The following is a 19,647-nucleotide window of genomic DNA, read 5'->3' as shown; positions in this document are numbered from 1 at the left end:
ACGTCCTTCCGTGCATGTGTTTGGAGTCAAAAGCAGAGATATTTGATTATATGGTGTTCACCTATCCAAGTCATCCAAATGATTTGAACTTGGAGCAGCGAAGCAGACAGGTGCTTTGTAGCTTCCATTTGCAATCTTATACCGTTTAAGTGTATATTGGAAAAAAAGACAATCTGGCCTATTGAACACACTCACCCTGGAGGGCAAACTGCCCCGGTAATGAACACCACGCTCTCCCAGAATTACAGTGTCCTTTATCCTTCTGTAGTGGAGAATGGAAAAGGATCTGCCTGGCTGGCACACACACACACACATGCATGTACAGTATGCACACACATACACACCCAAACGCACACATCAATGTACACACCCACATACACAAACAAACACACACATGCACAAACACACACACAAAACAGCAAAAAAAAACATAAACCTGTAAACAAAATCCGTGGAGCAGATAAATTATAAACGGCACAATGCAATTAAAGCCGAATTCAATTTGAGCACACACTGTCCATCTGTCAAGGAGAAACAAAAGCCGAGCAGATCCATTATTGCCGAATCCCTGCTCCCGTTAATTTGCTTGCTCGGAGATTTGCGGTTTTCTAGAAAGAGCTGCAGAGGTTCTAGCACTGAGGGGCTCAGACAGGTCCAAGTCTTCTTCCATATTTACCAGACGGAGAACATGTAGTTAAGCAAACACAACATTTGTCTTTTCTCTTCGCTTTTAATGAGGCTTTGTGTCGAGAAAAAAAAGAAGCACAAGGGGGACGGCAAAATGATCAACCATTATCAAGAACAAATTATATTTTGTACAAACGGGGTGACTTGAAGCGTGTACGCTTCATGCGGAAACATTTCCAGAATGAATCATTAACTGTCTGTGCTGCTGTTTGTCTGATTAGGAGTTTTTCTTCTAAGTGAGCCACGGTGTGAATCTAAGATCTGGTGTTTTTGCTGAATCACAGGACGGTTCCTGGTCATGGACAGATCTAAGAGCACCTCCTCCGATCCTGTTTCTTCACGTTAGTCTCGCCAGAATAGATAGCAATCTGCGATGCAGAAGGAGGGGAGAGGAGAGGTTTAGGGCGTTTCGGCGCCGCAGAACGCTATCATCGTCATCTTCAAAGGTGGAGGAGAAGAGTGTGTCTCAATTTAAAATTCGAAATGTATCTGGGCATCTTTGAGCTCCTTCAACTACAATACACCTCGGCTGATTAAAGCACATCAAAGGCTCGCTCGTCCCCTTTCCTCAGAGCTACGAGGGGCCATTTTTTAATTGCGAAATGTTAAACCTCACAATTAAAAGGCTTTGTGGGGACAACTCAGCACTGGCCCACAACATCACGGCTGGAGACGGCATACAAATGAGAGGGAAACACACACGAGAGAAGGTGAGGGCGGGGACACACACAGTAAGACTGGGGGGGGGGGGGGGGGGGGTCAGAGATCCTTCGTGTCTCTGGGGCTGATACAGGTACTTGCCTTTCTCCTATTCCTGGATCTCTCACGCACTAACACTCTCTCACAATCACAGGCGCACACACACACACAGCGGTGAGGTGCCAGTATGTCAGAAAAGGCTGCGCGCCTTGATAAGAGGCTGACAATGACACTGTGCAGCTATTAGACTTGAAATAGCCGGCCAACGCAAACAGTGTTCTGGCCAGGCTATTGTCAGACTCTAGATTTACAATGAAGCCAGGAGAATCTGGTGATAACGGTGCTTTGCAGGTGGTTTCCTTCTCCTATTCAATACACTGTTTACCTTAAAAATACTGCAGCATTAATAAAGAAAAATAAACATGTTTAATAGGTGTGACAGAAGCTAAACACAGCGCTCTCACAGTCATTAACACACATCACACACACTCATACGCACCTACACACAGGTGTATACATACACCCACAAACACAAAGAAACACTCACACACAAACACACACAAACACGAAGACACACTCGCACGAGAACACAAACATACACACACTTTGCACAAACACACACACGACAACAGCACCCAGCACAAATAAAAACATGCACGCACTTCCTTTTTACAAGGTCCGATTCCAGTCTTTACAACTTCGCCGAGAAACGACCGTGTCACATTAAAATTCACGTTCCAAAAAGAAAAAGGAAAACACGGCATCTTTCAACAACTGTGTTCATCCGTCCGTTCACGCCGCGGCCCAGGGTCTCAGATAAACCCTGTGATAGGGGGGAACACAATCGCCACATTAATTAAAAGCCTTGATAGACGCGTCCCCCGTCCTGCGAACCTATCAGGAATTAAATTTGTATCAGACGCAGAAAAAGCAGTGAAGGGGTCCCTGAGGGGGATTAATGAAACAGGCTTCCATGGAGTAGCCTTCACACACGCGCACGCGCGCACACACACACACACACGAGACGTGGGCCGGGAGAAAAGGCCGAGCAGCGGGATGTCATGTGAGGACCCGCCGCGTCACTGACCTCTCATTTCATACTTTAATAAAGTCGCGCCCAGGTGTCCTTGATGCTTCGACGTTGCCCAGGGCGTCCAGGCGGGGGGGGGGGGTCATCGCTGTCAGATGCACCGCAAACAAACCTTTTGTGTGCCTCGTTCTCTGTTGTCTTGTGTTGTGTTACACAAACGCACTGCATGTCGATGTGCAGCACATGCTCACTTGCACAAGTGTAACACCCACACGTAACACCCCCCCACACACACACACACTCAACCTGGGCGCTTTGTGTTCCGTTGAATGGGCAGACTTTGGGGCCCCGCTATCAAGATGGAGCTGTGTTGTGGCTTGCTTGGGAAACAAACCCAAACTGAACATTGCCAAACCGAATGGAACCTGTATCATTGTGACAGGCTTGTGAAATGCAGAGCTAACATTGCATCAATTTCAGAGAAAAACCCCACAGATTTGGTAAGTTCAAACCTCACAACCTGTCAACTCTACTTCTGATGTAGCCTCAGTTCAACAGCATTGCACATTTAAAGATGGTTAGTTCCAGGAGATATGGCTGTGATAGATGTGTCTTCCATACATCAGAGGTACTTAATCTACCTAGTTTATGGTAATTAATGATTGGTGCAACTGCATAAGCTCTAACAGGACTGACATGTGTTCTTGTATATGGGGGGCTAAAGTACAGTACGCTATCAGGGTCAGGCAACTGTACACAGAAATATATGACCAGAGCCCCAGGAAATGTCCCAGTGTAAATGGCGTGCGCAGTCAAACGCAGTAATTCTTTTATTAAAGACGTTTTATGGAACTGGGCTGTCAACAGAGTCAAAGGAACAGGCTGAAACTTCCTCGTGCAAATGATAGGGCTTGTTCCAGTTTCATAACTTCCTGAACCATGGCTGTGGCCAAGGCCCATGGCTGGTCCTGCTAACGGAAGGAGACGTACCAGTGCCCTATCAAGATCTAACAAGGACCGTTTCATTAATGAGTCTGAATATTTCTTGGTTAGATAATGTCAGCAAATTGACAATTTACTTGCAACACAGCCCAGGAGAAGCTGCTTTACTCTGATAAAGGAAACCGGCTGACAGAATGATTGGTGAAAAAAAAAGCTTAATTTTTGGCGGGAATCATATACATTGGCTTGCTAACCCTTAGTCCTGCCTTATCAGCCAAGTCATGAACAGTATTAGTTCTTCATATTTACTAACCTTTTAAGGAGGCTCAGTCGAGAGCTATCGCTAAATCATTGAACTAAAGAACTCATATAAAAACTCAGCCTTTACCACGGTACAATCTTTATCCAATCTCTAAAACATCTGAAAACAAAAGATCTTTTCTTTAGAAAGAAAAACTGTTTCCCTCATCAGAGTTTTGAACCTGCTATCCATTTCCATGAGGGGACATTTAGAGCACTGCAGATCCCATTCTAAAACACTATAACCTACCTGTATTTCACACACCTGTCTCCTCACCCCCTTCACACACACACACACACTCACACTCACACATTTTCTCGCAGACCCATTTGAAGTACCACTGCTGCCTCTCCCCCTTCATCCTCTCCCTCTTTCTTTCCCTCCGTACACCTCTTCTCCCTACCGGGGCGGCAGGTGTTGAGTAGCTGTGTTTACTTTCCTCACTCCCTCCTCTACCTTCCTCCCTCTCTCCTTTCGCTCAGTCCCAGGCAGCTGGCGGGAGGAACGAGGGAGGAGGAGGCATTAACAGCTGCACACAAGGGCACGTGGAAAAAAAACTCACAAGGCAAACAGCCTCAATCCCCTCAGGGTTGTCAGTTCCAAGCCCTCAAACCCCAACCCCCGGCTTTTCTCACCAGGAAAACACAGGGTTGATGATAGCTCCCGTCCCCCCGCAATGCTTCTGTAGCAAGTATGAGTAAGGAGACCAGTTAAATGTGCTTAGAAGTCTAGACACGAACACTAGAGGAAGAGGTGTGCGGCAACTAGCAATACTGATGACCAGTAAATACGTTTTAAAGGTCCTTGGCCAGTATGTAGTCAAGGAATAACAGTTGACAACAATTCAGGTTTCAAAGACTTGGATGCAATTCACACAACCCCTTTAAAATCCTAGGATAAACCTGTCAATATATTTTATATGGAACTTTTTCAGGGTGTTCTTCTGTTGGGGGGGGGGTTAGAATCTAAGGATACTGTCATGAGGAGCAGTCGGAAGAATTTAGCTCTATTTGAACATGTTGCTTGTGCCATAAAAAACTTTTAAGCCATAAATCGTTGCAGGACATCATAAACGGATTTTGTTTCTCTGAGCTGAGGGTGAGACTAGTTAGTCTAATATGCAAGCATACAGGAGCTCTGTAGCTCTGCTGTGTAATGTTGTCGCAGGGGCTATTGTTTCGGAGGAAGTCAGGCTTTTGTAATGGAGATTGTGTCAGTGGTCAATTCTGTGTGATGGAAATTAAACCATACAGTGTTTGTGTGTCTGTGTGCGTCTGTGTGGGCAGGAGTTGTGTGTATGTGTGTATCTATGTGTGTGTGTGTGTGTGTGTGTGTGTGTGTGTGTGTGTGTGTGTGTGTGTGTGTGTGTGTGTGTGTGTGTGTGTGTGTGAAAGAGAGCGAGTGACTGAGACAGAGAAAGTGAACGTCTGTGTGTGCATGTGTGCGTCTGCTTGTGTGTTGCACTACAAACGGCATCAAAATACATGAGATCAGCTCACAGGCTTTGTTCGGCCCTGGCAAGGTTAGACCACGAAGCCTCATTCCACATATCCTGGGGGGTGGGGGGGTGGGGGGGGGGGTTGAAGAGAAAAACGACTCCATGCAGATAAATCACCCGCACAAATCAAAAGACAAATCAGTGGCAAAGACAAAAGATGCTGACTAGCAGAGAACAATGGAGGCAGGGAGACATGGGCACCGGAGGGGCAGAGCGCGGTTCAATCAAACCTGCTAGCAGTTTCTGGAGGTGTAGGTTGGAGAGGAGCCTTTTCAAACATAGAGAAGATTTACATGTCAAGGCTGGTAGATGAAGGTCTGTCTTTGTGCCTTATTGTCTGTCCTACGTTCAGGTGCCTGTGCGTGTATGTGTGTGTGTGTGCGTGTGTGTGGTGTGTGTGCTTGCCTCTCGGTAGTAGTTCTCCCAGATAAGCAACAGACCGGCTTTTGGCAGTTGTGTAGGAGTCGAAGTCCCACAGACCTCCATTTAAGTCCTTCGACATTGGCAATAAGGCAATAAATACATATCTGAAATCCACCCCTCTTGATCATCTCATGACTTCAGAGAGCACAATAGGGGAAAACGAGCACTGTAGGATGAAGCAGAGTGAAAAATAAACTCCTAACATCAGTTTAACATCAAAGTTCTTCATGGATACAAGTGGACGAAGTACCATTTCACTTTTATGGATCCCATTCTCTGTTTCAAGATGAATTCTCACAAAGCAGAGCTCCGCATGAACACCCCAATGAAACAGAACGGCACGTTTCATTTACGTAAAGGGCCAAGCTACGTTTTAAGACACAGCTAGCTACATTCATTATTGGATCCTTTCTTCTAAAATCGACTTACGATAGCAGATCAATCTAGAATACGCTGGCGGAAAAAGAAAAGCCATATCTTTGAAAAGCAGGCCAAAGAGAGGAGAAAAATGGAACATGTCTGGCTTCCATTTGTGTGAAAAATATACAGTGGTTGACTCTTTGAGGACAGAGAATTTAAGAGACTGAAGTTTTGGGGTTCCAAAATGTGTCCACGGTAGTTTCACCTTGAACCAATCACAAAGGTTCAATCCATGTCTAGTCTTTACAACTGATCCAGAATCCAGTGAGTAAAGGTTTATTGTATTTGCTGCGGGGGTTAAGCTACGGTGATAAGGTTGTAGGATTTTCCTAATAGATTTTGATAGAGGGCTGGAGGCCTGATCAGGTGTCTGGAAGTCCATTTGCATGAAGATATAGTCCTCCACTGGGCCGAACCCTCGTTAACCCCCCCACAGCTCCCCCTCAATATCTCCAATCTAAACAAGCCAAGGTTTGATACTACTGTTCAAGCTGGAACAAGGGGAAAAAAACAAGGCCAGGGCCACAACAAAGACAGGAAATCCAACATAGATTCCTTACTTCTCTCTTTTCTCCAGCTCTCCCCGGCTTCCCATGGCTGGGGAATGGAAGGAGAACAGCGCCCGGAGCTGGCAGAGGCACCTGCCACAGATCCACTCCCCTCCTCCCGCCCCCGTCGACATTAAAGTCCTTCACAGAAATCAGAATTTAATAAATCACCCCGCGGTCTGACAGAGTTTATCTCCAGGGGTCGCCTCCACTGTGCCCAGACTTGGAGACAGACAAAGCCGAGGCCCGATAAGATGTGAAATTAAATACAGTTAGCACTTTGAGACAAAGGAGGGAGAGTGTCACACCGAGCTTTGTGAAGTCCCGGCCGTAAAACGGAGGGCTGCTCGCCGGCCGCACGAGCACGTACACACCACTACACACACGCACACACACAAATACACACACGTAGACATTGCGCTGATTCATTTCAGGTTTCCTCTCCCATTTAGCCTCATTTGCATCATCCACTGTCAACACATCGTCTGTACCCGAAATGTTCAAGAGCTTTCATTAGACGGCTGGCCGGGGGGATGACATCATGGTTACCCAGACACCAGGTTATTAATCACTGCCTCTGCTCCAATGTGGACTCTTCTCCATCACATATCAGCCCTATCTTCCTGTGTTCCCCGACCGCTCAGCAGACACAGCTGACAGAAGACATCACTGCGACTAAGGGAGACTTATGCCACCGCACCGAGACGAGCTTATGAATACAGTACACAAGCATTTATCAGCAGACATAGACGTGGAGGCCGGGATTGCACTGACACGCGTAGCGTGCTTAGTGCAATGCTGCGATAAGGTCAGGGGAATACAATGAAATACCAATAAGCACGAGTTTAAACAAATGACTAGGAGACGAAGGGCTTTCAATGAAACAGTCACTTTTGTTATCATTCATGTCAGGCGGTGTCTCTTCGGGGCTGTGTGGGGTGTTTCCGATGAGTGTTTCTACGGAGCCAAAGAGAGAGCCAGGTCGTATCGGAGCTGAGAGTATTTGGTTTTTCTTCTTTTTAATCAACAGTCGTTTAAAGACAGTCGTCTTTGAACAACAGCAGTGGTCTGGAACTCATGTTCCCCTGTGTTAAGAAGAGAGGGGGTTCTGTTGGCCAGGGGGCTAAGGTGGAGGACTCTGTGTCTAATAGGCTTAGCCCTGTCTCTGGTCTTGACCTTTCCACTGCAACACAACTAGGGCCAGTGGAAGTGGTGCGGCCTGTGAACACAATGACCCACGGGTGAGGCTAGGCTAATCTTTTTCTTCTCCTCTTCCCCCTCTTCCTTCTCCTCCATCCCTCTTGTCCTCATCTAGCTTCTCCTCTATCAGCGTTGCTTGTCCTTTTTTTGCCTCTTGCCTCCCCCTTCTCATCCTCCCCCCCCCCCCTTTCTTCATTCATCCTGACCAGACGGCCTCCTTCACCCCTCTGTTGAACCAACTGATGTCTTCCTGCTGAGACAACAATGCTCAGAAGTAGTCAGGCAGGTCAGGCCGCAGCCCTGGACCTCCTAAACCCTACACCTCCCTAAACCTCAGCCTCCGTGAACCTAGGCCTTCCTAACCCTGCACCTCCCTAACCTTAGGCCTTTTTAGACCTATACCTCCTGAACATAGACTTACCTGTACCTAGGCCTCCCTAAAACTTCCCTAAACTTAGGCCTTCCTACCCCTCAGCCTCCTTCCTGAAAACTAGACTTCCAAACCCTAGACCCCTCGTAACCTTAGACCTCCTTTAACCATGGCCTCCCTGGCCTTAGGCATCAATAGATCTATTCTCTTTGCAAGAACCTTGGATAAACCACACTTTATCTAGCTGCTACTGTTGTAGTTCCAGAAATTCCAAAACATTTACATTCAGTGAAAAAAGATCATTTAGGAATGTTCCATGGTCACTGTCATTCTACATCTTTAGTTTGTTGAGATGAGTTGACAAGCTCCAAATAGGCATGCCCTCTCTATCTTCAGTACTTTGTTTAAGAACAAGCTTGTCATTTTGATGCAGCTATCTGTTAGAAACTTCTATTTTCTTGACCCTGAACTGACCCTGATACTGTATATATATATATATATACTGATATACGGCATTCACTATCAACTTCAGAGTAATATCAGGTAGTAGAAGTCATAATGAGTGGTCTATTGCATTGGATTGTGGTTTGGTCCAATAACAATTCTACTTGGGTTGGGTTTCCCAAAAGCCTTCTCGTTGTAAGATTGTCTTACGTCCCTTGTAGACAAACTCTGTCCAGTTCATTGGGGTTTGGTTTGTCTAATCATGCATTTTAAGAGCCCCTCTTGGGCACAACATCAATTGAAATAATATTAGCCTATCTGGCATACCACCGCCGGAATAGCAAGTGACACAGCTGCATAAAAGGTTTCGTTGTCAAGGACAGATTATATAATACACAAACATACACAGAAACACACACACACATATATATAGTCCCTCATAGCCACACAGAATATTCACAGCCTACAACATTTAAAAGAGGACATAAGTGCTAAAGAAAATTATACAATTGATATATTTATACATGAAATGCTACTTCATTCAAACACATTCCTATTTGAAGAACTAGCCACTATCGCAGAGATACCAGTGAAAGGTCTTTCTTTTTCGCAAAAAATGTCCTTCTGAGCACAATTAAAAGTGAGAGATTCACAGTGTGTTCCTCTTTCTCAGGGTTCAAGCGCAGAACAAACTGTTGTTTGATCTGAATTTCTCTTATTGTCTCACATTCCTACAGAAGCATTTCAAAGGCCAGGAGAAAGAGGTTTGGCCTCATAACCCTCTCTTTCATCTCACAAAGTTAAAACGGTGCATTGTATCCATAGAAAAAAAATCTGTGGTAAAACAGTTAGCTAGATTAGCTACAACAGATCAGCTAACATCACAGATTTCCAAAGTTGAATTGTCTCAGGAGTGTTGGATCTCAACCTGCCGACATATCTTCCTCTGTCAATAAAGCTGGTTGAACACAATACATACAAACAATTGAACTGCAGGGGGAAGCTAGGCAGCAGCAAACACAATTATTTACATGCTGCCTAAATGTAACTAAATATGATCAACATGCTACCTGTAGTGCAGGCTTACACTCTTCTCCACGTAAATGAGTTGGAACAAAGTTGTACCACTCTGCCTCTAAGCGCCATATCCCCCTAAAACATTTGGTTGTCTCAAGACATTTTGACTAATTGAGTGCTGTTTGTGGAGATGAACGTCTCATTTAAATGGCCATTTAAGAGGTTATTCTAGTTATTACCGTGTGGCTAGGCCTTAAAGAAGAGAGAAACAAGAAAGCTACCACTGACTTCTACTACAAAATCTACTCCTATTATGTAGCCTTAAACATGTACCTATAGTTCTCTAGCCCTGCAATATAGATACCCAAACAATATAGCCGGCAACCACCACAATATAACTTGTTCTACAAGCTCTCAGGTGAGTGTTCTAAGACAACATTACTATATGTCTTCTCCGCCTTCGGGTGAGACACTGAAAACCTATTGGGATATTATTACCCCTTAAACAGGACGCTGAGCAATATGTCTCACTCTCTCACACACACACACACACACATACCTCAATAACGCCCACTTCCCCAGAATACTCTTTCGTCTGTAATGGTAACCTTGGGAGACAGACTGCACCGGCGCGACACTTAACACCCACTAGTGTGAGAGAAATGTTTTTGATATGCTTGTGTCATTTAATCATCCACATTCTTCCGGGCCGCGCAGGACAATTTTGCAGGATATTAACTCCCAACTAAACCCTGGCTTGTATCATTTGTGGGGCCAGTCAACCACGAGTCCCAAGAGAAGCCGTCTTCCTACTCACTCTCATAGTCATTTAGGCTTCACTGGGCACGGAGAAAAGGGGGGGCAGCAATAGAGAACGAGTAGACCTTTTATATTAACCATACAGGAATCACAAGATATTAGTAGCTATTAAAAGAGGCTTTCTGGAAATAACAATGTCACAAAATGGGCGCCTAGTCATTTGCTTTGATCAGAAAATCATATAGAGCAGTACTGGTTGATGGTTTGGATCAGAGAGACTGAGAGGTTTAGATAGACAGAAGTTTAAATCCAGATAAAGGATATCAAGTGGCGAAAAAAAAGAAAAAACATGATTCTTCAGCACGTAAATATTCTGTAACTGAAGGGCATTCATAAAGAATGTCACCACTGCATTATCCACTCGGATAGCTCTGATTGCCTAATGGGGAAGGAAAGTCTTCTTTCAGACATGTTGGATGATGATTCTATGCAAAATATATAAAGCCATTAGAATAATGCATGAGTTTGAATAGTTGTGGGGGAAAAAACATTTGACTGCACGGAGACCATCCTTATTCTTTAGCAGGGAGGTTCACACAATGCAAACAGACTCCAATGGCATCTGATGAAAAACATTTTTTTGTTCCATTACAAAGAACTAGGTCACCCTCTCATAATTGTCAATCATGCAATAAATCTCTCTGTGGCACAAATGAATACTGCATTGGGAATGAGACAAAGCTTATTGGCATGCTATGTCAGCTTGACTCAATTCATCCTCCTTTTCAAAGAAGACCATTCATATGTGAAGTTGTTTGAGTCTCTCATTTTATTCCCTCTCTCTGTGTGTCTCTCTCCAGACACACACGCACACAAACACACCCGCACACCCCCACACACACAAACACACACACACCCCCGCACACACACAAACACACTGCACCACGGTCATAATGTAAAAGTCACACAGGGTTAATGTATCTGGCCAGACCATTTTAGCCAAGAGCAGTTTGTTATCCTAAACCAGTTTTTGTCTGCATTACTGTGGAATCTAACAGGAAAGCAGCAGTAGATATTAGTATATTATATCTAAACCTCTAAACCATTCTCAAACACTATTACATGTTGTTATTTCCCTACCCTTTTGTTCACTTCATTTTTATTTTACTGTACACTTTACTCTTTACTTGACCCACACCACTGAACACATGAGAAAATTGCAAATGTTTCCAGCGTCCCCTCAAATCGGAAACACAATTCTATCCAAATATCTCCTATCATTGTTCCCAGGTATTTACTGTACACCCCGCCAGGTGTGAACTACTCAGCTGACTGCTATCTGATTGGCTAGCATGGTGGGCTCGACGCAGCGATACATGTCCCTGCTTCCCTGTCTCTGTAGACCTGACTGTCACTCTCTAACGGCCGGGGGTTAGTAACAGGCGGGCGCCGCGGCCGCTTTCACCGAAACATCAGGGAGAAACGCTGACATTTGAGTCTGGCAGTGGGGGGGGGGAGAGGGGGGGGGGGGGGGTGGAGGGGGGGGGGGGCTGAGGGACCCTGTACCCAACAGAGTCTCTGCTCTGAGCTCACACAGATTCTTTGGCAGAGCTAAAACTGCAGGGAGGGGGGAACGGGTGTCAGAGAGAGATGTCAGCGCTCGATAGAAATGTGTTGAACCGGTGTTATGGATACCCAGTTCAGATGTGTTACAGGTGATCTGGGTCGCCAGGAAGCAGCCACGTGTTATTGGGTGTGGCTCTCCATTATGGATGGTATACGTATATGTCCCTCATTGCGGAAGTTATCACCTTAAATTCCTGTTCCATCATAAAAAAAAATGCGTTTGACACATTTTGGGATGGGGGTCTAATTGCATCTAGGGTAGTGCTTATGGCTAGCAGGACTTGTAGTTTGACAGCTGTTTTTGCATTGCACCAACTCTCCACGTGCTTTTTGTTTCTGCCATTTGTCTAATTTTCTATCTGTACGTTGCGGTTATGATGTAATTGATGTGTATCTGTATCTAACCTCAGGGAGTCTTTCTAGTTCCAGAGCCAGACACATACAGCAGACAAGTCCCCTGCCAGCTGTCTCTATAGGAAATCATCCCAACCAACCGCAGCAACATTTAGATAAGGAGTTAGTTATAATTCAATCCAGCCAAATTGACGGACTGAACTGTTTCTGCGGTTAGCACAGTTTCTTCTTCTTCACTAAAATAGCTTTTGGGCATGCTTTCTTTCACTTTTCCTGGGCGTTTCGTCAGAAGGTATTGAGCGAGCAGATGCTTTGAACAGCCATAGAATGTGGCGTTAGTCTCAAGTGTCATTAGCTCCAGGGTTTCTCCAGTGAGAGCCAGGTAAAGATTAGATAACAATCAGACATTTAATAGATACTGTTGGAGGCACTGGAGCCAGCTCTGAAGCGAACAACAGAAGAAGAGGGAGTCATTGCTGTCACTTCTTCTCTGGTTTCTCCTCCTGTTGCTATACCACTCGGCCCCGAGAGACAGAAATCTGTTGCAAAACAGACAACTAAAATCTAAAACCATTATTGTGTTGGTTTTGTCCAGGGTATAACACCGGAAAACCAAATTTGCATTAACGGATGTGAGTAAAACCAACCAGATTAGCAGTGTGGATTAGCATGTTATTAGCTATCAATATGGAGGACATTTGGTCAGTCAGTCTGTTACACAGTTGGCTGTTGAGTGGTGTTATGAGAGGGTAACAGCAGGGTCTTGTCAAGTCTTCAACTTAATGAAAAGAGCCCCACCACCCTGTCATCTCATGTGGGAGGATGGGGGCAATTAAACCACAGCACATCTAATTCAACAAGAAGAATTTTACCTAAATAACAAAATGCCCATGTTCTACCAAAATAAGGGAGACCTACTTATCTAAACGTCAGTACTTCATGGAATTCCAAAGCCTCACAAAGGCCCTTTTTGTCCAATGACATTCCTTCCATATTATACTCCAATTATTGAGGAGTAGTCCTTTATATTGACTCCATAAACATGGCTACTGCAGGAATAACATGGCTGTGTTTACTCAGGGGAAGATCCATCCCTGATAGCCAGCCTCTATGAAAATGAAGAGAGGGTGAGGGAGAGGGGAAAAAAACAAGTGGAGGAAATTTGTGGAATCCCATCTGAGATTGCTTCCCTGATGGATTCTTTTTTCCTGTCAACTCAGACGAGAAATGAAGCGGAGGAGAATTAACTCCCGCTACAGCTATGCCGAATTAGACAGAGAAGAAGAAGAAGGGGGAAAAAAACGACTACACACTTTTTAAGGATTCGAGCCTTGTCATTTTCAATTTTCTGCTCTTTGGACATGCTTGTATTCAGATTCCCCAACATCTCTTCGCCATATCAATCCTAATTAGACAATCTGGGCTCACCAAGGATATAGGACCCAAGTTATTTGCATAATTTAATCATAAATACTCAGTGATACATATTTCCAAATGCATTTGTACAATTATCTTTTCATCCTTGGGGCAAAAGTATTAATATGATTAGGCAATAACTCTTTAAAAAAGGAGGGGGAAAATAGGAAACCAGCAAGTGCGCACTCTTTTTAAACTCCAGCTTTGGGCTATATGAAAAATTAATTAATTTCGGAGGAAAATCAATTTATCTACGTGACCATATTAGACAGAGCCAGACGAGGGGCCTGGATTCCTTCTCCAATCAGGATATCTCATCTGCTCTGCCTCTAACTTCTGTCACTAGTGGTTAACATCCTGGCCCAGGCACCAGTCACTTCCGCCACGCTTTTTAAATGGCCTGTAATACGAAGGAGCCCACAGACGGGACAGAGGCAAGACACTGGCTCAACCAATCAGATCTAAGGAATCAAAATGATCCATAATGCACTGCGTTCGTTCTACAACTAACGGATCAGTCCCAGGTGTGAATTTGATGAGTACTATGACTGTTGACAGATCTAGTTTAATCCAGTTTATGATTTAATTTTATATTTTTGATTTGGTTGTCAGTAAAATCTCAGCCCAATTACAAAAATGAGAAGTCCTTCGAAAAAAAGTATTTCACTAGTTATTGATTGATTTTTGGAGGCCTGTTTTGAAGCGTATGTCGGTGTGTCAAATACTGAACATGGGATCCTTATTCTAACGTTTGCACAGTAAAAGTATGCAAATCCAAGAGGAGTTTGGACAGTTTATCCACAAGGCAAATTAACAATCCAGACCACTTTGCCATGCAAATAACCACTGCATCCTACAATGCCATTAGCCAAATACTACATGAAACTATCCCTCCATTTAAAATTACACAGGTGAAATTATACAAACACTTTATTTATAATAAATCTTTATCATAAATACTTATTTCTGAATGTTCAAAGACTGTTCTGGAGGCGTAGGAAAATACAGTTAAACTCCAACTATTTGAACTTGTTCCAGTTGTCTGAATTTCAAGTCAATAAAACTATTGTGATTTTTTGGGGGAGATTATTTGTTTGCGGATCACCTAGCTGCCATCTGCCATTTGCACAGTTGATTTGAGCACATGTATAGTATCTAATCTAATTACACACAGCTCTCTGTCTGACTACTAAGTGAAGAGAACAGAAAAAAACACCAATCCCCCGTACAAACACAGAGACAAACATACAGTAAATGTCGATTTGACTTTCAGAAAAGTATCTGAATAAATTTGTGTTCTTAACAAGCCATCCTCTATTCTTTCTCTCTCCTTTCTCTTTCTACTTGTCTCTCTCTCTTTTTTCTCTATTTTTCTCTCTCTCTCTGTCTCTCTCTTTTCTTCTTTCTCTCTCTTTCTCTCTAATCAGGCATCTGTCACTCTGTTTTTGAAGTTATTATCGCCTCAGCTCCCTCTTGGATGTGGTTGCCGGGTGACGGGTATCTTAGCACCCACTCTGACTGGGAATGATTTGAATGGGATCCAGAAATCTCCCCTGAGTACCTGTAAACACAGCCATGCCTTGTTGAAAACAAATATATTAGAAGAGAGCTGAGCAGAGAGGAGAGAGAAAGAGGAAGAGAGAGATAGAGAGTAATGGAGTGAGGGAGAGAAAAAGAAAGAAAAAGAGAAAAAGAGAGAGACAAGCTGGCACCTTTTGTGGCAGCTCACACTGAGAGCTAAACAAAACAATTACCATAATTTGCAAATATGTGTGTTTAGCCGTAAACATGGCAAAATAAAAAAAAAGGGAGGAGGTGATGTCGCAGAGCAAATACAGTATTGCTCCAATAACAAAACGTTCTTTTAACCTCAAAGCCATTTCACTATAGACACCCTCACACTTCACAGTTCATGGAAGGAAGCATTTGACTGAAAGGAGGGAGAAATCTATTTAAAGAGGGCGTGTTAAGTGAATAGAGTAGCAGTTCCCAGCGGCGCAGAGTTGTCTGGGGCGTGTGGTTAACCTTCAGGGGTAGACAATGATTGTCAATTAACTGCTGCATTTCTTGCCCCTACACCGGATAGCCCAGCTTTGACTAAACCCGCCAATGAGAGATATGCGATATCAGCGCACCGCCCCCCACCCTCCCTCCCTTGTTATAATAACCTCTCAGAGAGTTCAAGTGTCACACGGTTGCGAGAGCCCTCTCCGTCCTGCCTAGGGATGGGCTGGTCGGGGCACACTAGCCAGCGGTGGGATTTAGAGGTGCAGAGGGAGCAGAAAGACGAGGGACTTAGGAACTGGCTTGAGAACAGGAGAGAGAGGGAGAACAGGAGTATAAAGAGGGAGGAGAGAAAGGTGGAGTGAACACCAACAGGACAGCAGTGAGAAGACGTGAGAGGAGCAAAGGGACAATAAGAGTGGAAGAGAGGGCAGGAGTAGGAGGAGGGGGAGAGTGGAGAAGAGAGCCAGGATGGCCACTTTAATATAAGTTGAATTCCTATGAGATCCTTTTGATATGAGGAAATGTGTATGGTATATAATACAGACAAAAGTATTACATAACAACATAGAAGGAATCTTAAGGTTTCATTCCAATGATCAGTTGTTTGTTTTAGGCAATTTAAACATTATAACAGGCATCTATTTGACTTCACATACAATTTATATTCATAAACAACAATTTGACAACTAGACCAGCAGGATCCAGACAGGCAGAGCACTGCTTTTCACACTGAGTGTAAAATGAGAGTGCTTTTGGTATGTCCGAATAGGGCCTAAAAGTAGGCAGAAGCCTTTGAAACACTGGGACTATTGTACAGCCGAATTATAGCCTTCATTGTCTTCACAACGCCAGTGTATAAAAGACCAGGAGTCATTGTAGAGAGACACAGTATAAAGTAGAAATACTTACACCAGCCTACGGAACAACAGTTTTGTATAAACCTTTCAGCTCTGCGTTAAGATAATTTTGAAAAGAATCTGATGAATGAGATTCGTAATCACTTTCAGACACCTGAATTTGACAACCTACTTAGTAAACATCACAGCAAAGTGGAGTTGAGTAAATATCACCTTGTATAAAGATGACTATACCCCTCTATATAAGCAGACAGATGATTCCGGAATGTTCCAGGGTGTAAATCACCAAATGGGGAGGGTATAGGTGTAGAGGCAGGCTGGGGTGACAAGGATGCAGGGGAGTAGAGACAGTATAGGGTGGCAGGGAGGCAAAGGAGTAGAAGCAGAGGAGGCAGGGAAGGCTTCTGGAGGCAGGCCGGATCTGAGTGATTGATTTCAGGCCGACACCAGGAAAACCTGGCTGCTTTCAGAGACAATTACAGTCCTCTCCGTGTGGCTGTAATAGCCCAGCACTTTAGCATCATTAAAGCGACGCGAGGCACTGCATTATCCTTTAACCCCAGCACCGGCCATCCCCCCATTGACAACCTACAGAGTTCAAACACATACTCTGTCACCTGAGCAGTACCGCAAGAGGAGAGGATAGGAGTCACCACAGGGGCCTGTATTTGGTTTTACTTTCTCTAGATCCTTAGATTTTTTTATCTGCCCCCATGTTAATGCTGCTACAGTCAATTGATGCACCCAAGCATTGTAATTCAAGTACCGGCTACAAACAGATGAAAGGTGGATACAAACAGTGAGCAGTGTATAGGGAAAACAATTGGTGTAACAATTTGGTGTATTTAATGCCTTAAATATTTATTCAACACCTTACATGTTATGAACAGAAATACTCAATTCATACTACACTATTTTAATATTATACTGTACATATTAGGATATACACCTGCCAATTATCTCGAATCGTACTGCTTAAATGTTAGCAGTGGATGTGTCCCCCAAAAAAATGGCTAGGTAATTTGTTTGTAGAAACCTTAAAAACACAATGTGTGTGTGTATGTGTTTGTGTAAGCTACATTTAAAAAATGACTTGGAATGTAACCTTTTACCTGAATTATGTATCTGTTTGATCGGTTCCCACTGGTGTAAGTCCTATTTGCATCTTCAGCTCATTTTAGGAAAGGAGATCAATATTGAATCAATCATAATGACAGATTAGATGGCATATTTGACCAGGCTGAACTCGTCCTATCAGTCTGAGCAATACATCAAAGCATATGGCTAAAGGACACTAAAATTGCTTTTAATCTCATTTAGATTCCCAACTAAATCTTTTAGCATTAAAAATCATCCTTATTTGCAAAATACTGTGTTTTGTAATGACGGTTATACTTGAAGATAACTGGAACGTTTCTGATATTAATTTGTTTACTTTTGAACATTATGCTAATACAATTCCTCACTTTAAAAAATCAGTTAAGCAGTTAAATGTTTATGTTAGATTGTCTATGTTGTATGTATAAATAATATACTTTTGTATAAAGTATATTTTAAGAGGTTTTAAAAGTAAATAGTATTGAAATATGCTTGAAATTCCACAGAAATAAAATACATCGTTATTTAATTTCATCAAATGTCCCAATAAGTGTTTTTAAATTTAAATTCACCACATTAAATAGATTTTGTCCCAATGGCAAGGACGGTTATCTAACCATTGCCTAATTATTTGTCAAAGTCATTAAACAATTAAGTAGAGATGAGTTTTGGTAGAGCATGCCACATGTACTTTTTGCTGACCACCGTTCACCGTCCGTTTCGATTGAGCAAGTTCAGAGGCACAAGCACTTCACCGTTGTCTTATCCACATGGCATAAACTTGAAAAAACTTTTTTTTGTGCGACGCGCACTTCCCATGTCAGTGTGTGATAGGCCTATTTTGCCCGCATCCACTCACATCTCCATGTGTGTTTTCATGTGCATTAGTCAAATTTGCAAAACTGAAACTAAACAATCATGCAAAACATGCCTAATTACACCTTCGTAATATTTCTAAGAAAGACTTACAAAAAGGAAAAATGTCTCCCCCTTCCTCCCCCTTGCGCCTTGACGCAAATACAGAGCGTAATTATGATATCTACAATTTACCCTACAACATATCTCCCTCTCCACTCACCTTGCATTGGTGCAGTCGTTGTAGAGAGTCTCGAAGTCTTTTCTGGAGATGAGTTTGCAGCGGTTGACTCCAGGCTGGATGGCGCCGAGCCCTCTGAGAATGCGAACCTGCTCAACATTGCACACAACCGGCGTGATCTCCAGCCGCTTCAGCTTGGTGTAGACCGTGTGCAGCCCGCCTACCAGGTGCTTCAGAAAAAGGTCGAATGCCTGGGGAAGACAGATGAGTTCGCTGCCGTCCACGGTGAAAGACGCCACTTTAGCACCCCGTAACTCTACCATTTTACACTCGTTGTTCTGCGGGGTGTTTTCAACAGGCGACGGAGTCGAATATACGGGCTTGCTGGGCAGAGTTCCGGTCGGGGTAGGGATGCCCGGGCTGCTGGTGGCAAGCAGCTCTGATCGGAACAGGTTCTGTCCGGAGGGGGCCATAGATGGAGACGGGGATGAAGTTGTCGACGGCGGGGAGGTGGTCGCTGACGGAGTTGACATCTGAGGCGGTGGGACTAGCGGGGTTGGCGGAATCAGAGTAGCCGGTACGGCCATGGTCACCTAGGGAAGAGTAGACGAAGTTCAAAGTATAAACCCCAGTCCTGCAAAAAAAAGTCCCGCTGTCGAGAAAATCAAACGAAAGAATCCACGGGAGTGTATCTCCTCTGACGAGTTGGGGAGTAGAAAGAGATGCTGAAAAGACGTGTTGAGTGAGATTTGGGTTCGCGCGGCGGGACAATGATCAAAGATAGAAGCAGGAATGACAGGAGGAAAATGAGCTGAAAAGTGCAGCTCCGCTCTGTGGATGAGTTGTTGTTGTCACAAGGTACAGAGAGGGCGGAGCTAGGGGACAGTGAACGGCTTTGAAGAGCAGACAGGCACA

At 44.0% G+C, this 19,647-nt stretch overlaps 1 protein-coding gene across 4 annotated transcripts in view; it reads right to left on the bottom strand.

Annotated features, from left to right (window-relative positions):
• dachd (dachshund d) overlaps window positions 1-19,434 on the bottom strand; it is a 91,129-nt gene extending 71,695 nt beyond the window's left edge. For all 4 annotated transcript variants that reach the window (XM_067258454.1, XM_067258447.1, XM_067258472.1 and 1 more), the window contains exon 1: window positions 18,775-19,434. In XM_067258454.1, coding sequence (XP_067114555.1) covers window positions 18,775-19,319 — 545 coding nt within the window. In that variant the 5' untranslated portion in view covers window positions 19,320-19,434. The remainder of the gene's footprint in view (window positions 1-18,774) is intronic.
• Window positions 19,435-19,647: the final 213 nt, after the last annotated feature.

Source organism: Osmerus mordax, chromosome 2 (assembly GCF_038355195.1).
Source record: "Osmerus mordax isolate fOsmMor3 chromosome 2, fOsmMor3.pri, whole genome shotgun sequence".
NCBI classification, from domain to species: Eukaryota; Metazoa; Chordata; class Actinopteri; order Osmeriformes; family Osmeridae; genus Osmerus; species Osmerus mordax.
This window is presented reverse-complemented; position numbering and strand designations above follow the sequence as displayed.